Source organism: Dipodomys spectabilis, unplaced genomic scaffold (genome assembly GCF_019054845.1).
Source record: "Dipodomys spectabilis isolate Male_0828 unplaced genomic scaffold, ASM1905484v1 ptg000187l, whole genome shotgun sequence".
Lineage (NCBI taxonomy): Eukaryota > Metazoa > Chordata > Mammalia > Rodentia > Heteromyidae > Dipodomys > Dipodomys spectabilis.
The window spans coordinates 4,401,182-4,419,654 of record NW_024870864.1 but is presented as its reverse complement, the minus strand read 5'-3'; the positions used below and the strand labels follow the sequence as shown (position 1 = coordinate 4,419,654).

The window sequence follows — 18,473 nt, the reverse complement described above, 5'->3', positions numbered from 1 at the left end:
ATATGGAATATTATACAGCTATAAAAAAGATCTTGCCATTTGCAGGAAAATACATGCAACTAGAGAACATAATACCATGAAAGACAAGACAAGCTCAAAAATAAAAGCAAGATATTATATGTTTTCACTTGTGGAAGCCAGATAGACCTAAAGGACATACATGCTCAAGGGAATGTACGAAATGTTTATATCCATATACTTAATTATATATTTAAGCCTTGAACTAGAATCAAACTAAGAAACTACTTAGGAGGAGGAGGAGAAGATGGGATAATGGAAAAGAGTGAATAAGTTTGTAATACACCAAGTATATATGAAGGCAGCAGATAAAATCAACAGAAGCTGATGAACTATAAGAGGATGGGGAATAAGAAAAGACTGTACAGATGTGGGGGCTAGTGAGAGCATTGTGCAGGCAGGAGGATAAATGAGGTTGAATACTATAAAAATAGATTATTTGGCCGGGTGCTGGTGGCTTATGCCTCTAATTCTAGCTAATCAAGAGGCTGAGATATGAGACTCTCAGTTCAAAGCCAGCCTGGGCAGGAAAGTGCATGAGACTCATCTCCAATAAACTATCAGAAAACCGGAAGTGACACTGTGCTTAAGTGGTAGAACACTATCCTTGAGCTGAAGAGCTCAGGGGCAGCGTCCAGGCCCAGAGTTCAAGCCCCACAACAACAACAACAACAAAAAGATTATTTGCAACTATGAAAACAGAAGGAAATCTGTTGTGTTGTTCACTTTGTGTGAAAGGGAATAGGGAGTATGGTAGAGGAGGTGAGATTGTGTGGAGAAGTAATAAATCTGCCCTCCTGTACTATTAATATAATACTTAAAAACTTCTTTGAATGCAAAGAATAGAGTATTATAATAGTAAAACAGATAAGTTTTAATCTCCACTAGGATTTCTTTTTGTTTATTGGCAGTAGGGTTTCAACTTAGGGCATGATGCTTGCTCAGCTGGCACTTTATCAATTCAGCTATGCTTCTAGTACTGTTTTTCACTGTTTTTGTGGGAGGGGGGCAGGGGGGCCGGCAGTGAGGCTCATAGATTTCTGCCTGGGTTGGCTTTGAATTGTGATCTTGTATATTTCAGTCTCCTGAGTAGCTAGGAGTCTGGCTTATGCTAAGGTTTACATAATGAAAATTTTGATCTAAAAGTTACAGCAAAACCAGACCAAAGTAAGGAAAGAAGAGCCACTCAAGACAGAAGTAGGCCACAGGTGTCCTTTTAAGGAATTTTAAGGATAGTCTGAGTAGTAGTCTGAATGGCAATAGATAGGTGTGAAAAGGTGAGGCTGAAGTGGCAAGAGATAGATATGAAAAGGTGGGAGTGTAGGCAAATATTTTCAAAGAAAAGCCACTAAAATGGTGGCCACAAGGGCTATAGTTGTAATAGACTTTTTACATAGGATTCAATGAGTAGTTTTAAAAACTATAAATAATGAAAAAAGCTGGAAAAAGCATTAATTCAGTGTCTGTTAATGAAGTCTCCTCAGTATTGAGCAAAAGTGTTTGTATCTGAGTACTAATGGAAAGAATAACTTGAGACCTAAATACCAAATCACTTTGAGAATAAATCCCTACAGAGCAATCAAGAGAGTCTTTCATGTGGAGAATTTAGAGTTTTGTGAAATATGATATATCTATATATGGAGTAAAGAGTAAAGAAATACTATTGTTTTTCTTTTTCATTTTGTCTCATTCCCAGAGCTTGATCTCAGGGTATGGGCACTGTTCCTGAGCTTTTTTTTTTTTTTGGTCAGTTGTGGGACTTGAACTCTGGGCCTAGACACTGTCCCTGAGTTCTTCAGCTCAAGGCTAGTGCTCTTCCACTTGAGCCACAGAGCCACTTCCAATTTTCAGGTGGTTAATTGGAGCTAAGAGTCTCATGGACTTTACTGCTTGGGCTGGCTTTGAACAGCAATCCTCAGATCTCAACCTCCTAAATAGCTAGGATTATAGGCATGAGCCACTGGCGCCCGGCTTCCTGAGGTTTTTAAATGAAGGCTAGCGCTCTACCACTTAAGCCACAGCTCCACTTCCAGCTTTTTGGTGTTTAATTGGAGATATGATTCTCACAGACTTTCCTGCCCAGGGCTGACTTTGAACCACAATCTTCAAATCTCAGCCTCAGTAGATAGGATTACATATATAAGCCATAGCGTCCAGCTAAGAAATGCTATTCAGCTTCTTTTCTCTCCTTTTTTTTAGATTATTTACTCTTATTTACTTATTAATAAGTAGTTGAACGAAGAGGTTTTAATTCCATACATCAGCTTATGAGTACAATGCATTTTGATCACTCTCAATGAGTACAATGCATTTTGATCACTCTCGCTCCTTCTATAGTTCTGCCCTATTCCCTTCCCATCCCTACCCTCGTTACATAGTTTGATTTGCATAATGTATATTGAATATGACTGCATTTGCTCACCTTCCCTCCCTCCATTCGTGCCTCCACATAATTGCCCTCTCCCTTGCCCTCATTCTATACAATAGTATATTGACTTACCATGTCCACTTGTATACCTGCACTAATTAGTTTAAAAAAATTGGGATTTTTCTACCAGGTACCCCTGGCTCATGCCTTTAATCCTATTTACTGACCCAGCAGACAATTTAAGAGACTCATGGCCCAAGTGGCAGAGCAAAAGCCTTGAGCAGAAAAATGTTGAGTGAGAGACCTTGAATTTAAGCCCCGTTCCTAGCACGTACACATCATTAATTTTCAGTTTTTGAAAGAAATGTGTTTTCCTTAAGAGAGAAAGCACCTTAAACTAGACCAAAGATCGTAATTGTTACAGACAAACACAGTGAACATAAACTATGGCAGAACTGTGATTTTATTACTTTGCTTTTATTGCATTTAAAGCCACATGAAATTTACCATCATAGCTGTTTTAAATGTACTACATAATATTAACTATAAGCACATTCTTGTATAATAGCTCTCTAGAATGTTATGTTGAAAACTGAAGTTCTATATCCATTCTCCAACTCCCCATTTCTGCCTCCTCCTAATTCCTTGGCATTTATCTTTCTGCTTTCTATCTCAAAGACTTTGACTATTTTAGCTAACTTACATAGCATATAATTTTTTTTTGGGGGGGGGGTGTCCAGTCATGGGCCTGAACTCTGGGCCTGGGTGCTGTCCCTCAGCTCTTCAGCTCAAGGCTAGCACTCTACCACTTGAGCCATAGTGTCACTTCAGGCTTCTTTTTTTTCTGCTTATGTGGTGCTAAGGAATCGAACCCAGGGCCTCATGCATGCAAGGCAAGCACTCTACCACTGAGCCACCTTCCCAGCCCCACATAGCATATAATTTTTATGCCACTGGCTTAATTAGAATGATGTCTCCAACATTTATCCATGTTGTAGCATTTTTTTTCTTTTTGTGCTAATACTGGGGCTTGAATTTATGGCCTGTGTTATGTCCCTAAGCTTTTTTTGCTCAAGGCTAGCACACTATCACTTGAGCCACAGCTCCACTTCTACATTTTTGCTGGTTAATTGGATATAAGAGTCTCACAGACTTTCCTGCCTAGGCTAGCTTTGAACCTCTCAGCCTCTTGAGTAGCTAGGATTACAGGAAAAATAGGTGCCTAGCTCTGAATACTTACTTTTAAAAGTTGTATGTGTGTGCCATCTTTGCTTAATCCTTCAATGGACTGTTGTGTTGTTTCCATCTCTTGGCCATTGTGTGTAATGCTGCAGTAGATATAGGAGCATGCACATACCTGAGATCCTTTCAGTATTGTTATTATGAAGGTGATGTGCAGAGGAGTTATAGTTACGTAAGTCAGGTAAAGATTATATTTCTTTTGGGATCATGTCCTCCTTTCCCTCACTCTCACAATTTTTTCCTCTCATCCTCACCCACAAGTAGCTCATTTTCAACAGTATCCAGTGAATACCATTGCTGTATTTGTTCACCCTCTGACCTTCCACGTCTGTGCCCTCCGTACCCTCCCAAAGACATGTAAATGAACAAAAAAAGACAAAAAGAAAAACAAAAATAACAACAAAGAAAAAACTCTTGGTTCTATTTTCCGGTATTCATGTCAGTAAATGTGATTTTATATGATCAAGATAGTTGTTTTTTTACCCCCAAAATTGGCACATGAGAAAATTACACATTAGGTAGCTTTACCAAAGTCCCCCCTACATATACTTCAAAGATAAAAAAAATTTGCTTTCTGACACTAAATTGCAAGGTTCTGCAATAGATATTACCAGCTTTATTTCTAATGGCTACTTGTTGAATGCTTTCTTTTGGAGTTGGTTTATTTCTTATTAGTGATTTATTGACTTAATTTGACATTATATATATAATGCACAATAATAATATAATACATAATATTATACACCCACTTTCCCATTTTAAAAAATTAGATGTGTCTCAGTGTTTCGTGGTTGTGTTTTTTTTCCCCCTTGGTGCTAGTCCTAGGGCTTGACCTCAGGGCCTACATGTTGTCCTTTACCTTTTTGCCCAAGGTTGGCACTCTACCACTTGAACCATATCTCCATTTCTGGCTTTTAGGTGGTTACTTGGAGATAAGAGTCTCATGGAGTTGCCTGCCCACCTGGCTTTGAACAGTGTTCCTCAGATCTCAGCCTCCTGCGTAGCTAGGATTACAGGTGTGAGCTGCCAGTTCCTGGCTCTACAGGGATCTTACAACTATTTTGGAAGATACTTAGTTGTTACACAGTTTAATAACATAAGGATAACCATAATATACATTGGGTGTTTGTGCTTATGTATAAAGAAGTAAGAGACCCATACACCACAAAACCATTATCATTTGCTCTCACACATAATGCCTCCTTTGTCAGGTTTTCAGTTTTTTTTTTCCTTGATAAAGCAGTATTAGAATACCTTCCTTAGTAACTTCAGCTATATATTAGAAGCAATGGGGAATTTTTAGGGGGAAAAAAAGTGATGACTGATTTCTGCCTTCAGAAGATTTTATGGATTTATTTGTATGGCTTTGATCTGGGAATTTCCTGGTTTTACTGAAATTATGAATAATTTTGTAATTTATAAGAAGTTGAACTCAGGAACTGGGTGCTGTCTTTGAGCCTCTTTGTACTCAAGACTAATGCTCTACCACTTGAGCCACAGCCCCACTTCCAGTTTTAGAGTTGTTAATTGGAGATAAGAGTTGCATATGGACTTAACTGCCTGGGCTGGCTTTGAACCACAATCCTCAAATCTCAGCCTCCTAAGTAGTTAGGATTACAGGTGTAAGCCAACAGCACCTGGCTCATAGTTCTATTATTATTTTTATTACATATTTTCATGTAAAAGCTACCACATTCAAAATACAGAACTATTCAAGTACTACAAAGACACTGTACTAGGGGATACACCTATGCTATTCTTTCATATCACACATTGTCTCCTTCCCCCACCATGCACATCTGGCACTCACTAATCCATTTTATAACTCTCTATTTGTCATTTCAAGAATCATAAACATGGAATCATATGGATATAATTTTTGAGATTTGTTTGAAAAGTCAGAATAGTATCATTAAGATTCATCCCAATTTTTGTGTAGATTAGGTACTTTTATTGCTGAGTAACATCCCATTGTATGGTTGTATCACAATTTAACTATTTTCCTAATAAGGGGCATTATGACTGCTTTCAATTTGAGTAAATAATTTCTCCTATGCTTTGGAAGCAGGTATACTATTTGAACTGTACCACCAGCTTAGTTTGTGTATTTTTTAAACTCTTAGATTGTAATGTTTCTTAAAGTATTTTGAAATTTTGAATTGTGAGATCATTTTCTGGGTTCTAGTTTTATGTTGCAGTTGAGAGGGCAATCTCTATAGAGAAGTTTTGTCAAGTCTTCCCAGACTATATGGCCAACCTGGAACCAACTTTTATTTTGAGTTTTATCTTGAGTTTAAGTATGCCCAGAGGAAGTTAGGTGGTGGCTCATGTCTGTAATCCTAGCTACTTGGGAGGCAGAGATGAGGAGAACCATGGCTCAGGGTCAGCCAGGACAACGTTTATGAGGCTCCATCAGCCTATAAAAAGCTGAGTATGATTACATGCTGGTTATCTTAGCTATATGGGAAACATAAATTGGAGGGTTGTGGTGAAGACTAGTGTGGGCATAAATGTGAGATATTGTTTGAAAAATAATTAGCTGGGGGCATGACTTAAGTGCCTTTCTAGTAAGCACAAGGGCCATTACCATTGAATTCAAACCTTAATACCAACAAGAAAGAAAGAAAGAAGGAAGGAAGGAAGGGAATGAAGGAGGGAAAGAAAGGACAGAAAGAAAAGGAAGGAAGGAAGAGAAAGAAGGGAAGAAAGAAAGAAAAAGAAAAGAAAGGATTTCCTCGAGGGAATGTAGAAAAAGCAAAGGGGGAGGAAGAGGAAGGAAGGAAGGAAAAAGAGGGAATGAGAAAAAAGAAAGGAAAGAAGAAAGGATTTCTTAGAGGAAACACTATTGAACCTAGCAACAGTTGGCCTAGCAAGGGCTCTAATCTGGATATTTCCACATCAACATAGCTGTTAATGGCTTTATATGAGCTGACTTAATCTAATTCTATATGTGGTAGACATTTCTGAGGCCTTATTTTTTTGTTTTGTTTTTGAGTTAATACAAAGGCTATAAGCTACTAAGATAAGCCAAAGTTTATTGCTTTTATTGGGTTCCAGAGCATTTCCTTCACAAATTGTTACAAGTTTTTGTTTGTGTTTAATGACAGAATTGGGATTTGAACGCAGTCTTGCACTTGTTAGGCAAGCACTCTACAGCACAGATACACTTCCATCCCATTAAGCACTGGTTATTTTTGAATAAGGTTTTGGTTCCTGCCTGAGTACATGCCTGGATCTTAACCTATCTACTTTTGGCTTTCTGTCATAGCTGGAAAGACAGCTCTCAGATAAGAAAGGGTCCATTTCCTTTTTCTGCTTAGGCTGGCCTTCCTGCAATCATCCTGATCTTATCTACAGAGTAGCTAAGATTACATGTGTGAGCCACTAGAATACCACTCAAATTATTGTAAGTTTTGCTGTACATGTAAAAGTTGCTTTCTTCCTAAGTGTTATGTGGTAAAAGGGTTTTCTTTTTCTTTTTCTTTTCTTTTTTGCCAGTCCTAGGGTTTGGACTCAGGGCCTGGGCACTGCCCCTGAGCTTCTTGTGTTCAAGGCTAGCACTCTACCACTTGAGTCACTTCCAGCCTTTTCTGTTTATGTGGTATTGAGGAATCGAATCCAGGACTTCAAAAATGGTTTTCATATTGTCTGGTCTTCCCTATTTCCAGGAATTGAAATTTGTTTACTACCTATTAGCTATGAAGTCCATGAGGGCAGAATCAGTGGCAACCTAATTCACCATTGCTTCTTCAACATCTAGTGCTTGGTACATACCAGACACTTAACAAGTGTTGGTGTAATGAAGGAAATGTTTATTACAGATTTATGTATAAAAGTAAAACTTGAAGTGAACCTGAATGTCTTACAATAGGGTAATTGTTGTGTACATTTACTTAAAAGTAAATTATTGTTACATAAAATAATGATTCCAAGGGCTGCATCATAAGTCTTCAGATACCAAAAATTATGTGTAGGTGAAAGTATTCAATTAAAATTTTAATCTATATTATGGTAACTTTAAAAATGTGCATAGCAAAAAATAAACCTGAATAATGTATACTAACATGGAAAATAGTAGCTTATGTTAGAGTAGTCAATTGAGGATTCCTTTCTACCCTTAATTTTCCAAGCTTCCTATAGTGTGGTTTTTATAATGGAAATATTAAAAATGAAAAAAATCTTAATGTTCTTAAAAGTTTTTAGACTTAAATACACTAAAGGTTGGAAAACATCAAAATTAGAGTTATCATTAAAATATTTGCAGACTTTTATATGAAAACACAGAGAAAGATCTTTCTGATACTCAGCGACATCTTGCTAAGAAAAAGTATGAGCTACAACTTACTCAGGAGAAAATTATGTGCTTGGATGAAAAAATTGGTGAGTTTGTTTCTTGATATTTTATTTTTCTTGTCTAGTAGAAAAGTATGTTTTCTTCTCTAACATATATGAAGTTCTAACAATATGAACTTAGAAATAGGCCATAACCTTAAAATTTATAAATAAAAATATTGGAAAAGTTCATTCTTTTCTTTAAGAATAAACATTTTAAAATGTAGATTTAAGACCATAAACTTTCAATGAAATTAGCTAACCTAAGCAAAACGTTTTTTAAAATGGATTATGATTACTTTTCAGTTTGTATTTTTATGCATTACCGCTAACTCATAGTATATGAGTATGTATCCATACCTACACATGCATATGTATGTATATTATAGAACATGCACATTTATTTGGTTATATCTATTATATTATTTGTGTTTATAAATTTACTTTTATAAAGTATCTTCTTTATGTTTCTTACTAGTGATCTGTATGAAAATAGTCATAACTTAATCTTATAAATGTAAGATAAAATTTGTTAGGACTATGAAGATACCTATTCTAAGGCAGGAGAAATTATTAGCATTTAACATGTATACATGCATAATTAGATAGGTGGTATTGCTACTTTCTGAAATAAAAAATATTAGAAGTGAAATATGAAAGGGAATATTGAAGGAGAACTTGGATTTTTTTGATATTCGAGTCAAAGTAAAGATATAAGGTAAGCAGTTGAATATGTAAGTTTATATCTTAGAAGAAAACTATAAGGTAATGTTATATATTTGGAACACATCAGCATATAAATCCTGTTTTAAAACCATGGCTGGAAATGTGGCTTAGTGGTAGAGTGTTTTCCTAGCATGCATGAAGCCCTGAGTTTGATTCCTTAGTACCACATGAACAGGAAAAGCTGGAAGTGATGCTGTGGCTTAAGTGGTAGAGTGCTAGCCTTGAACCAAAGAAGCTCAGGGACAGCCCCTAAGCCCTGAGGTTAAGCCCCAGGACTGGTAAAAACAAAACAAAACAACAAAAAAAAACCATCAAAGCACCTAGGGAAAATACAGAGTGTAAGGAAAAGAAGTTCTAGAACTGAGGAGAAGCCAAAGATATATGAAGAAGCTGGTACTGGTGACTCTTGCTTATAATCCTAACTACTCAGAAAGATGAGATCTGAGGATTGCAGTTTGAATGCAGCCCAGGCAGGAAAGCCTAAGGGTGAGAATTTTATCTCCAGTTAATCACCAAAATGCCAGAAATAGAGCTGTGACTCAAGTGGTATAGCACCAACCTTGAGCCTTAAAAGCTCAGGGAGAGTACCCAGGACCCGAGTCCAAGCTCCAGGATGGTGCGGGGGTGGTGAAACCAACCCAACCCAGAAATGAGTGTTATTTTGGAAGGCAAGAAAGCAAAGTATTTAAAGAGAGGAGAATAGAGATTGTGATCAATTATCAGAGACTTTTCAGAGTGAAATGAGAAGACAGTGAAAGAATTTGATACATTGGCAATTTTAGTAATACTGATCCAAAATACTTTTGAGTGTTGGATGTGGGAGATAGTGTTGGGTTTAAAAATGAAAGGGGAAGTAAAGTAGTGGTGGAAAAGAATAGAGATGTCTCTTCAGAGTTTTGCTATTAGAAGGTACCTGGAAAATAAGGTGGTGGCTTCAGTGGCTAGGAAATTATATAACTTTTTAAGAGATTGATTATGAATCTAAAATTCAGACATCAGAATACCCAAAATATGGGCTGGCTTAAAGGCATTTCTGCCAGTAAAAATAATATATGAAATTTGAAAGTATGCCATTGCTGCCCTTATCATTGCACCAGAATAGCCCCTAGCAGGGACTTAATCCATGGGTATTAACCTAGCAGGAGTCTTAAAGTTCTACACCAATAGTTCCCAAACTGGAAGCTAATAAAGATCATTGCAGAGAGAGACCTTGAAGTAGGACTGGACTAGAGCTTTTGTATTTTCACCAATTTCTTTAAGTGATTCTGATGTCCTAGAACCTCTGCCCTGGGACAGTGGTTCTCAACTCTCACTGTGTATTAGAATAAGTGTGGGCTACTAGAGGAATGTGCTTGTTAAAGCATCAATAGCTGGGTCCAATCCCAGAATTTTTGATTCCGTAGGTCTGGGGTAGGGGATTTAAAACTTTGCATTTCTCAAGTGATCCTGATAGTGCTAATTGATAAACTACAATTTAAAAGCCACTACTCTATATCAATTATTCAGGCCTTCAGCACTGACATTGGTTTACCAGCATTCTCACATATAAATCAGACTTTTTGATTTTGTTTTGATTTTGTTGATTTTTTAATTTTGTTTTCCTCTGAGAAATTTTGGAAAAATCCAGGGAAAATCAGAATACTAAAAAACATTTGACTGAAGAAGACTTAATAGACCTTTTTTTATGTTTTGGTCTTAAGGCTTAAACTCAGGGCCTGGGGCATTGTGCCTGAGCTCTTTTGCTCAAGGCTAGTGCTCTACCACTTTAAGCCACAGCACCACTTCCTATTTTCTGGGGGTTAATTTCCTGCCCAGGTTAGCTTTGAACTGCGAGCATCAGATCTTAATCTCCTGAGTAGCTAGGAGTGAGCCCCAGGACCTGGCTTAATTGAATATTTTATTATGATTTGTTACTTACCAATTTTACATGCAATGCCCTTTCTAGACTAGAGGGAAGAAGAAAAATTGAAGGGGCAAAGATCATTCTCATATTCTACCTATCTCATCCAGTATCATACTTCCTCCCCATCACACTTAAATCTGAGACTTATGATATACAGCTTTCCTTTGCTGTTCTGATTCAAAGTATTAATTAATTTTACATTTATGAGCCACTTAGAATGTAATGATTCACTGTAGTTTTGCATCACTAACAATAAAACCATTTTGAGGTTTGAACTCAGGGCTTTGTACTTGCTAGGAATAAAGCCATTTTTATTTGGAATATAATACTCTTATTTTTAGCTATTAAATATTACACAAGAGAACTTACTTTGAAAAGTATTTCTATCTACTTAAACAGGAAAATAGATTTTTATCTTGATCAAAATAATACCTTTATGATTATTTAGATAATTTTACAAGGCAAAGTATTGCACAAAGAGAAGAAATCAGCATTCTTGGAGCAACACTCAATGATTTGGCTAAAGAAAAAGAATGCCTTCAAGCATGCTTGGATAAAAAATCTGAGAATATTGCATCCCTCGGAGAGAGTTTGGCAATGAAAGTATGTTCTGAGAGCTGTGATGAACAAGAAATGTTTAATTGAAATATTTAAATATTAAACTGTGTCTCATTTGAATCTGAATAAAATAATAGGATGGATTTTCTCAAAGTTTCTTTCTAGAGAGCTGAAACTTTCAATCTGTGTATGAAATATTTTAGATAGTCTTAGGACATAAGTATGTAACTCTATGGCTAATATTTTAATGTGGTTTTATGTCATAATTTGGTGACTGACATTCACTGATAATGATAAATTCAAACATAATCATAAAGTAGGTAGGCTGATTTTTCCTTAAAAACATTTCAGGTTTGTCACCTTGGTAGGGAGTATCTTTATTGCGTTGAAACTTCGTGATTATGAACTAGAGACATGTTTTTTTTGTAGTTAGTATATGAGTTGTACAAGGGGAAGTATTATTGTAATATTTCTACACATGAAGACATTGTATCCCAATTAACCTCACCCCTCCATCACTCTCCTATCCTGCTCCTTTTTCTTTTTTTTTTTTTTTTGGGTCCGGTCGTGGGGCCTGAACTCTGGGCCTGAGCGCTGTCCCTCAGCTCTTCAGCTCAAGGCTAACGCTCTACCACTTGAGCCACAGCACCACTTCCGGCTTTTTTCTGTTTGCTTATGTGGTGCTGAGGAATCGAACCCAGGGCCTCAGGCATGCAAGGCAAGCGCTCTACCACTGAGCCAACTTCCCAGCCCTCCCGCTCCTTTTTCTTAAAACAATTTCAATAGGTTTCATTGTTGTCTTTTCATACATGTAAATAAATTGTGTCAATCATGTCCATCCTCATTTACCCACTTCATTATCCCTCCACACCCACTCTATGAAAGAACTTGTAGAAACAGATTTTTTACATCATCCTTGCCCTTTGAGAATGTATTAAATGGGCCAAATGCATAAAGTTGGATGCTCATTCTAGTCCACAGTTTTGTTAAACTACAAAAAAGCTTTGCTAAGAGGACACAGTGATATTAATACCATTTTCTAACTCATCAATGAATTTTGAAGATAATTCCTCACAAATTTCTTAAGCAAAGACTACATCATTGGAGTTAAGGTCTTTCCCTACTCTTAAGGGAATAATTCATTAGTGTGTCCATATGTCCATTCTATCAAAAAATACTTAGTGACACATACCATGTATTTTGTTAAAACTAAGGGTGAATAGAGCTATATTGTAATATACAGAGAAGATCCTATTATAGAATATATTGTCATAAGGACCTATGCCTAATGTGTTATTGGAGTCTGCCACACCCGATTCAGTCTGGGAGTTGGGTTAGGGGAAAAGTAAGATCTAGGGAGCCTTTTAGGAAATAGTAAAAGGAAAGAAGGAAGAAAGGAAGGAAGGAAAGAAGGGAGAGAAAAGAAAAGAAAAGAAAGAACAAAAGAGCCAGAAAATGACTTAGGAGAAGATGGTATGACCTTATAAAAATAATAACAATAATAGTGAGAGAAATAATTAAGGAGATAAAGCTGATAAGGTGTATTGTCTGTCTTAGAAGCTCAAAGAATGGTTCCTATTCCCAATGTAGGAAACACAGGAGCTAAGAGAGGCTGAGAGAGATTATTTACGTGTTGAATTTTATTTGGCTTTGAGATGTGTAGATGCAATATTCATAGTTTGTTAAAATGAGAAAATTGAAGTTAATAAATTTGGAATCATAAACATAATTGAAATAATCAAAAGGCATGAGATAAATTTCCTTTCTGAATGTTTGTGAAAGGCTGATTTATTTTTTAAATTTAATGATTTTAGGTGCAATTTTGCCTTTCCTTATATTCAAGATATTTTTAGTAGCTAAGCATGATTTTCTTTTAGAACACTAACATTTGAAGCAAAAATGTTTACATCTTTCTGAATCTTATTTCTCCTTTCTCATTTCTTTCATTTTACTAGCTGTATTGACATTGTCTTTCCTTTACAAGGAATACTGAATTGCAAATTCATTTCAAAACAAAAATGTTGATTTTATGAAAGTAAGCATATCCATCCTCTCAAAGGAAAATAAGGCATAATTTTGTTGGCTGAATATTTTACAATACTCCTAGAAAAATCTTACTTTTTTTGCCACCCAAAAATCTTACTTTTAATGTTAACTTCTATTGACAAAAGAAAAGCCCCCTTTAGGCTTGTGAAGTATTATTATTTCAAGCTTACCCAAGTTTAATCTGTTTTTTAGAAATTATTTTAAAATGTAATAAATTACCTTGTGTGTGTGTGTGTGTGTGTGTGTGTGTGTGTGTGTACACATTCTGGAACTTGAACCCAAGGCCTGGGCACTGTTCCTAAGCTTTTCTGCTCAGTGCTAGTACTCTACCATTTGAGCCACAGCCCCACACTTCAGGCTTTTTTGGTGCTTAATTAGAGATAAGAGTCACATGGACTTTTCTCTTGAGGCTGATTTTGAACTTAGCTCCTCAGATCTCAGATTCCTGAGTAGTTAAGATTATAGGCATGAGCCCCCAGCGCCAGTTTACATTATGCTTTTTAAAATTATGTATACATTCCATTTTAAGCAGCATTTTCGGTTTGAGTTTATTCTTCATGGGTTTATTCTTAAAAAGGATTAACTATTCTCCATTACTGCCAGATGTATAATATTTTTCTATCAGAAAGCAGTGAGAAAGTAAAAGTTAAAGCACTCTAGAGAAGAGTACATGAAGAAAGGAATATAGTGCATGCTCAATGAAAGTACTAAAAGAAGATATGAGAATAGGATTGAAAGCATTAAGAGTTTCCATTTCAGCTTGGACTGAGCAAAGAGAATATTAACAATTTATATTGCTATACCTTTGGTCTAGGCCCAATGTTTATCACCTTATTATCTCACAGCTAAATATTAATAATATACTTGTGATATTTTCAAACATGCACACAGTGCACTTTGAACAAATTTACTCCTCCCAAGAACATACTTTTAAATTCCAAGGAGTAACTTTTTATTACTGATTAACATACATAATATATTTGACCAAAGATAATTTCCTTAAGAACTAAATTTAGTTACCCAAGAATTGCTTCTCTGGGTTTTATAATATGAAGAATATAAGAAATTGAATCAGGAGTAAAGAACGTTACAATGCCAAACTATTGGTTTACTTCTAAAAATTGGGTAGTTATGTAAGATAGTATTATTGGGTGACTGCATAAATTTTTTAACAAAATATTTGATATATGATCTCATACTAGTATACTTAAGAGTGGCTTTTATGTCAACGATTATAATCTATTGTTTTTGCTCAGTGCAAATAGTCACATAGATAAAAAGGATATAAATGTTTAAAACCAAGTGGAAATCAAAAGGGGAGAGGAATTTTTCATTTTTAAATTTAATTTTAACAAAACTAACAGTTTAAGATAATTTTTATGCAATATCTGTATTACTTTTCAAGGAAAAGACCATTTCAGGCATGAAGAATATCATTGCAGAGATGGAACAGGCATCAAGGTAAATCAATCCAAAAATATTAGAGTACTTACTTGAAGCAAAGTGATTTTAAGATGCAAAGAGTAAGAAATAAGGGATTTAGTGTTATGTATAAGGTAATAAACTCTCTAGGTAATAAATATAAGGTAATAAAAATTCTCATACTCAAAGGAGGCTTAATTAAGTCTGCCTAGAAAAGTAAAAGATGGAATAGAATTTGCCAAGCAAAATGAAAGAAAGGGCATTAAATTAGAAAAAAAAATAGAAAAAAAAACCCAGATCATGTTAAATAAAGAGTTTCTTGGACTATAAGTAAGTGACTGCTATTGAAACCTGAAGTATAAGATAAGCCAAAGAAGGAGAAGCTACACAGGCCAGAAGAGACATGTACTAACAGCAGATGAATCGTGATTATTTTTATCCCCCCCACTCCTTCTTCCTCTACTCCCCTCTTCCCATCCTGTTCTCCTTCCTTCCCATCCTCTTCTCCTTCCTTCCTTCCTTCCTTCCTTCCTTCCTCCCTCCCTCCCTTCCTTCCTTCCTTCCTTCCCTTCTTCCCTCCCTCCCTCCCTCCCTCCCTCCCTCCCTCCCTCCCTCCCTCCCTCCCTCCCCCTCCCTCCCTTTTTCTTCTTCTTCCTTTCCTCCCTTTCTCCCTTTCCCCCTTTCTTTCTCTTTCTCTCCCTCTCTCTTTCTCTTTCTCTCTCTCATGCCAGTACTAGGACTTGAACTCAGGACTTGCTCTCTGTCCTTCAGCCTTTTCACTCCAGGCTGACAGTCTACCATTTGAACCACAGCTTTACTTCTGGCTTTTTGCTTGTTAATTGGATATAAGAACTCTCATGGCCTTCTGCCAGAGATGGTTTTGAACTGCCATCCTCAGATCTCAGTCTCCTGAGTAGCTAGGATTACAGGGGTGAGCCACTGGGTCCTGCTTATTTTTATCCTTTGGGGAAAGTAATTTGAGAACTTTCAGGAAAGTTTGGTATTTGATTAGCCAGACTGAAGAGGTGATGTTAAATTGCTTTAGCAACTCGAGGAGAAGAAATGAGATGTTTATAAGGGAGGGCTCTAGGAAAATTTCAAGTTTCCAGCTAAGCATGGATACTGAACATGACAGAAGTGTGAGGAGAAAAGTAATTTTCATCTCAGACGTGGAAGAACTTTTGAGACTTTTTTTGGGGTAGAAATATCCATAAGCATGAATCTGGATTATTTACAAGGAGGTGGATGAATGCTGGAGTTTATGATTCTGGAGTCATCTGAGTATAGATGGGTTTGGAAGCCATGAATATGACTAGAATCCTCTGAGACATGGGCTGGAGGGGATAAATCATGAGGCTAGGTTTTGAACCTTGAAAAACATTAACTTTTAAGAGGACAGAGGAAGAAACTATAGAAGAAATTAAGCAGTTAGAGTTATTGTGAAGAAGGCTTTACTTTTTTTTGTGGGTGGTGGGCCTGGGCTTTGTCCCTCAGCTCTTCAGTTCAAAGCTAATAACTCTACCACTTGAGCCACACCACCACTTCCGGTTTTCTGAGTGGTTAATTGGAGTTGAGTCTCACAGACTTTCCTGCCCAGGCTGGCTTTGAACCGTGATTGTCAGATCTCAGCCTCCTGAGTAGCTAAGATTACAGGCGTGAGCCACCGACTCTCCTGGCTGGTTTTCCTACTATTATCAAGTATCAGAAATATTAAACATTTAGCAAATCGTTGATTATTTGTATATTTAATACACTTTTTATAGTAAATGTTGGCAAAGAAGAAAAATCTAAATGTGCTGTCTTTGTAGTATTTAAACAGTATGCCAATAAATTTAAACATGTTTTAAACTTCTTCAAATATTTCCATGCTAACTGTTCATCTTCTGTCTTGTGAGAATTTGTTATTCTGTTTCAGTAAAATGACTCTTCTTATGTACTATTTGATTTGTGGAATAGACAGTCTACGGAAGCCCTAATTATGTGTGAACAAGATATTTCCAGAATGCGCCGGCAACTGGAGGAAACAAATGATGAGCTGGGTCAAATTGCTAGGGAAAGAGATATCTTGGCTCATGAGAATGACGCTCTCCAAGAACAGTTTGCCAAAGCCAAACAAGAAAACCAGGTACATGTTATCCTAGAATCTTTTTATCCAACAACAACAAAATTCTTCTGTGACAGTTTTTACTTTGTAGAAAAGCTTAGACACCAGAATAGCCATTTCATTTTCACTTTTTTTTTGTCAGTCCTGGGACTTGAACTCAGGGCTTGGGCACTGAGCTGCTTCTGCCCAAGGCTAGCACTCTGCCACTTGAGCCACAGTGCCACTTCGGGCCTTTTCTGTTTATGTGGAACTGAAGAATTGAACCCAGAGCTTCATGTATCCTAGGCAAGCACTCTACCACTAAGCCACATTCCCAGCCCCTCATTTTTACTTTTATAGCAGAATATGCCATATTATTTTTAGATGAATTTTCTAGAATATGAATTCCTAGATATAAAGTGTAATACAATAAAGAAACAAGAATGAACATTTAGTAGAAAGCACTTTCATACTAGAGGATATGCATGTTTGAATACACAAACCTTCTTTGGTTTTACTTTCAGTATGTTTACTTTTCATTATAAGAACCTACTTTTAAAAGATTTAAAATTCATATAAACAACTATAAAATGGAAAATGTTGTTAATTATATAAAATGACCTTAATGTTAAGCACCAGTGGTCCATGTCTGTAATTCCAGCTACTTATTAGGTAGATGTTGAGAGGATTCAGGTTCAAAACCAGCCTGGGCAAGAAGGTAGAAAGACCTCATCTCAGCCAATAGCTGGCGTGGTGGAGCACAACTGTCATCCCATCTACCATGGCAAGCATAAAAGGATGATAGTCCAGGCCATCCAGGCATAAATGTGATATCCTATCCTCAAAATAACTAAAGCTCAAAGGACCACAGCTTAATTAGTATTATAAAAGATTTGGAAAATGGAAACTTGAAAAACTTTTATCTTTGATGCTACATTTTTAGCAAAATGAAATAATGAGTTATTTGTGAACTCTGGAGCCTGACCTTTTAAAAAGATGCACTGAGGATGACATTTTCTTTTATTATAAATGACCTTAAATATTTCTCACAGATAAGTACTATTCTGTAATATAGTTATACCACCATGCAGATGTACTACATCACACTAAGGTGACTGTTTTATTAAACAGTGCCTTAATGAGCATTTTCTTTCATCAAATTTTATTAGACGTATCAAATTGAATCAAAGCCTATGAAGTTTCTTTTAAACTTTTTTGTTTGAAATTTGTTAGAATCAGGATTGAACCTAAGGCCTTGCACATGCTTGATAATTACTCTATACTGTTTCTTTTTTAACTTAAAAAATTTAGATTAGACATATTTTCAAATTTTGTGAACTCCTATGTACCTACATCCATCTTTAACAATAATCAACATTTTCATATTTGTTTTATGAACATTTAAAATGTTTCTTCATGCACCATCATATGGTGGATCATACATTTGCCTCTTGCAGATTTGTGTTTGGAGCAGACACTAAATAAAAATGCCTATTCTTTTCTATAACCAAAGTTTTAAATCTATACTAATTTGGTAGAAAAAATAATATTTGTTTTAATTGGTTTTTCTTTTGATTAGTAAAATTTAGTTTTCAAGCACTGTCTACTTATGTTAACTTTCTGTGGACTGTCTTTTTGGGTTCTTTGCCCATTTACACCTGGGCTTTATGTTTCCTCACCATTTTTATGTATTACATATGTGGTATATTAATTTTATTTATTTGTTGCAAATGTTTAAATGTTTGATGTGTTGTTTTTATGTGTAGAAATTTTTA

The 18,473-nt window shown here is 36.0% G+C and overlaps 1 protein-coding gene across 10 annotated transcripts in view; it reads left to right on the top strand.

Annotated features, from left to right (window-relative positions):
* Tsga10 (testis specific 10) overlaps window positions 1-18,473 on the top strand; it is a 107,526-nt gene that overhangs the window by 62,903 nt on the left and 26,150 nt on the right. For all 10 annotated transcript variants that reach the window (XM_042695445.1, XM_042695449.1, XM_042695443.1 and 7 more), the window contains 4 exons: window positions 7,893-8,008; window positions 11,038-11,192; window positions 14,599-14,654; window positions 16,572-16,740. In XM_042695445.1, coding sequence (XP_042551379.1) covers window positions 7,893-8,008; window positions 11,038-11,192; window positions 14,599-14,654; window positions 16,572-16,740 — 496 coding nt within the window. The remainder of the gene's footprint in view (window positions 1-7,892; window positions 8,009-11,037; window positions 11,193-14,598; window positions 14,655-16,571; window positions 16,741-18,473) is intronic.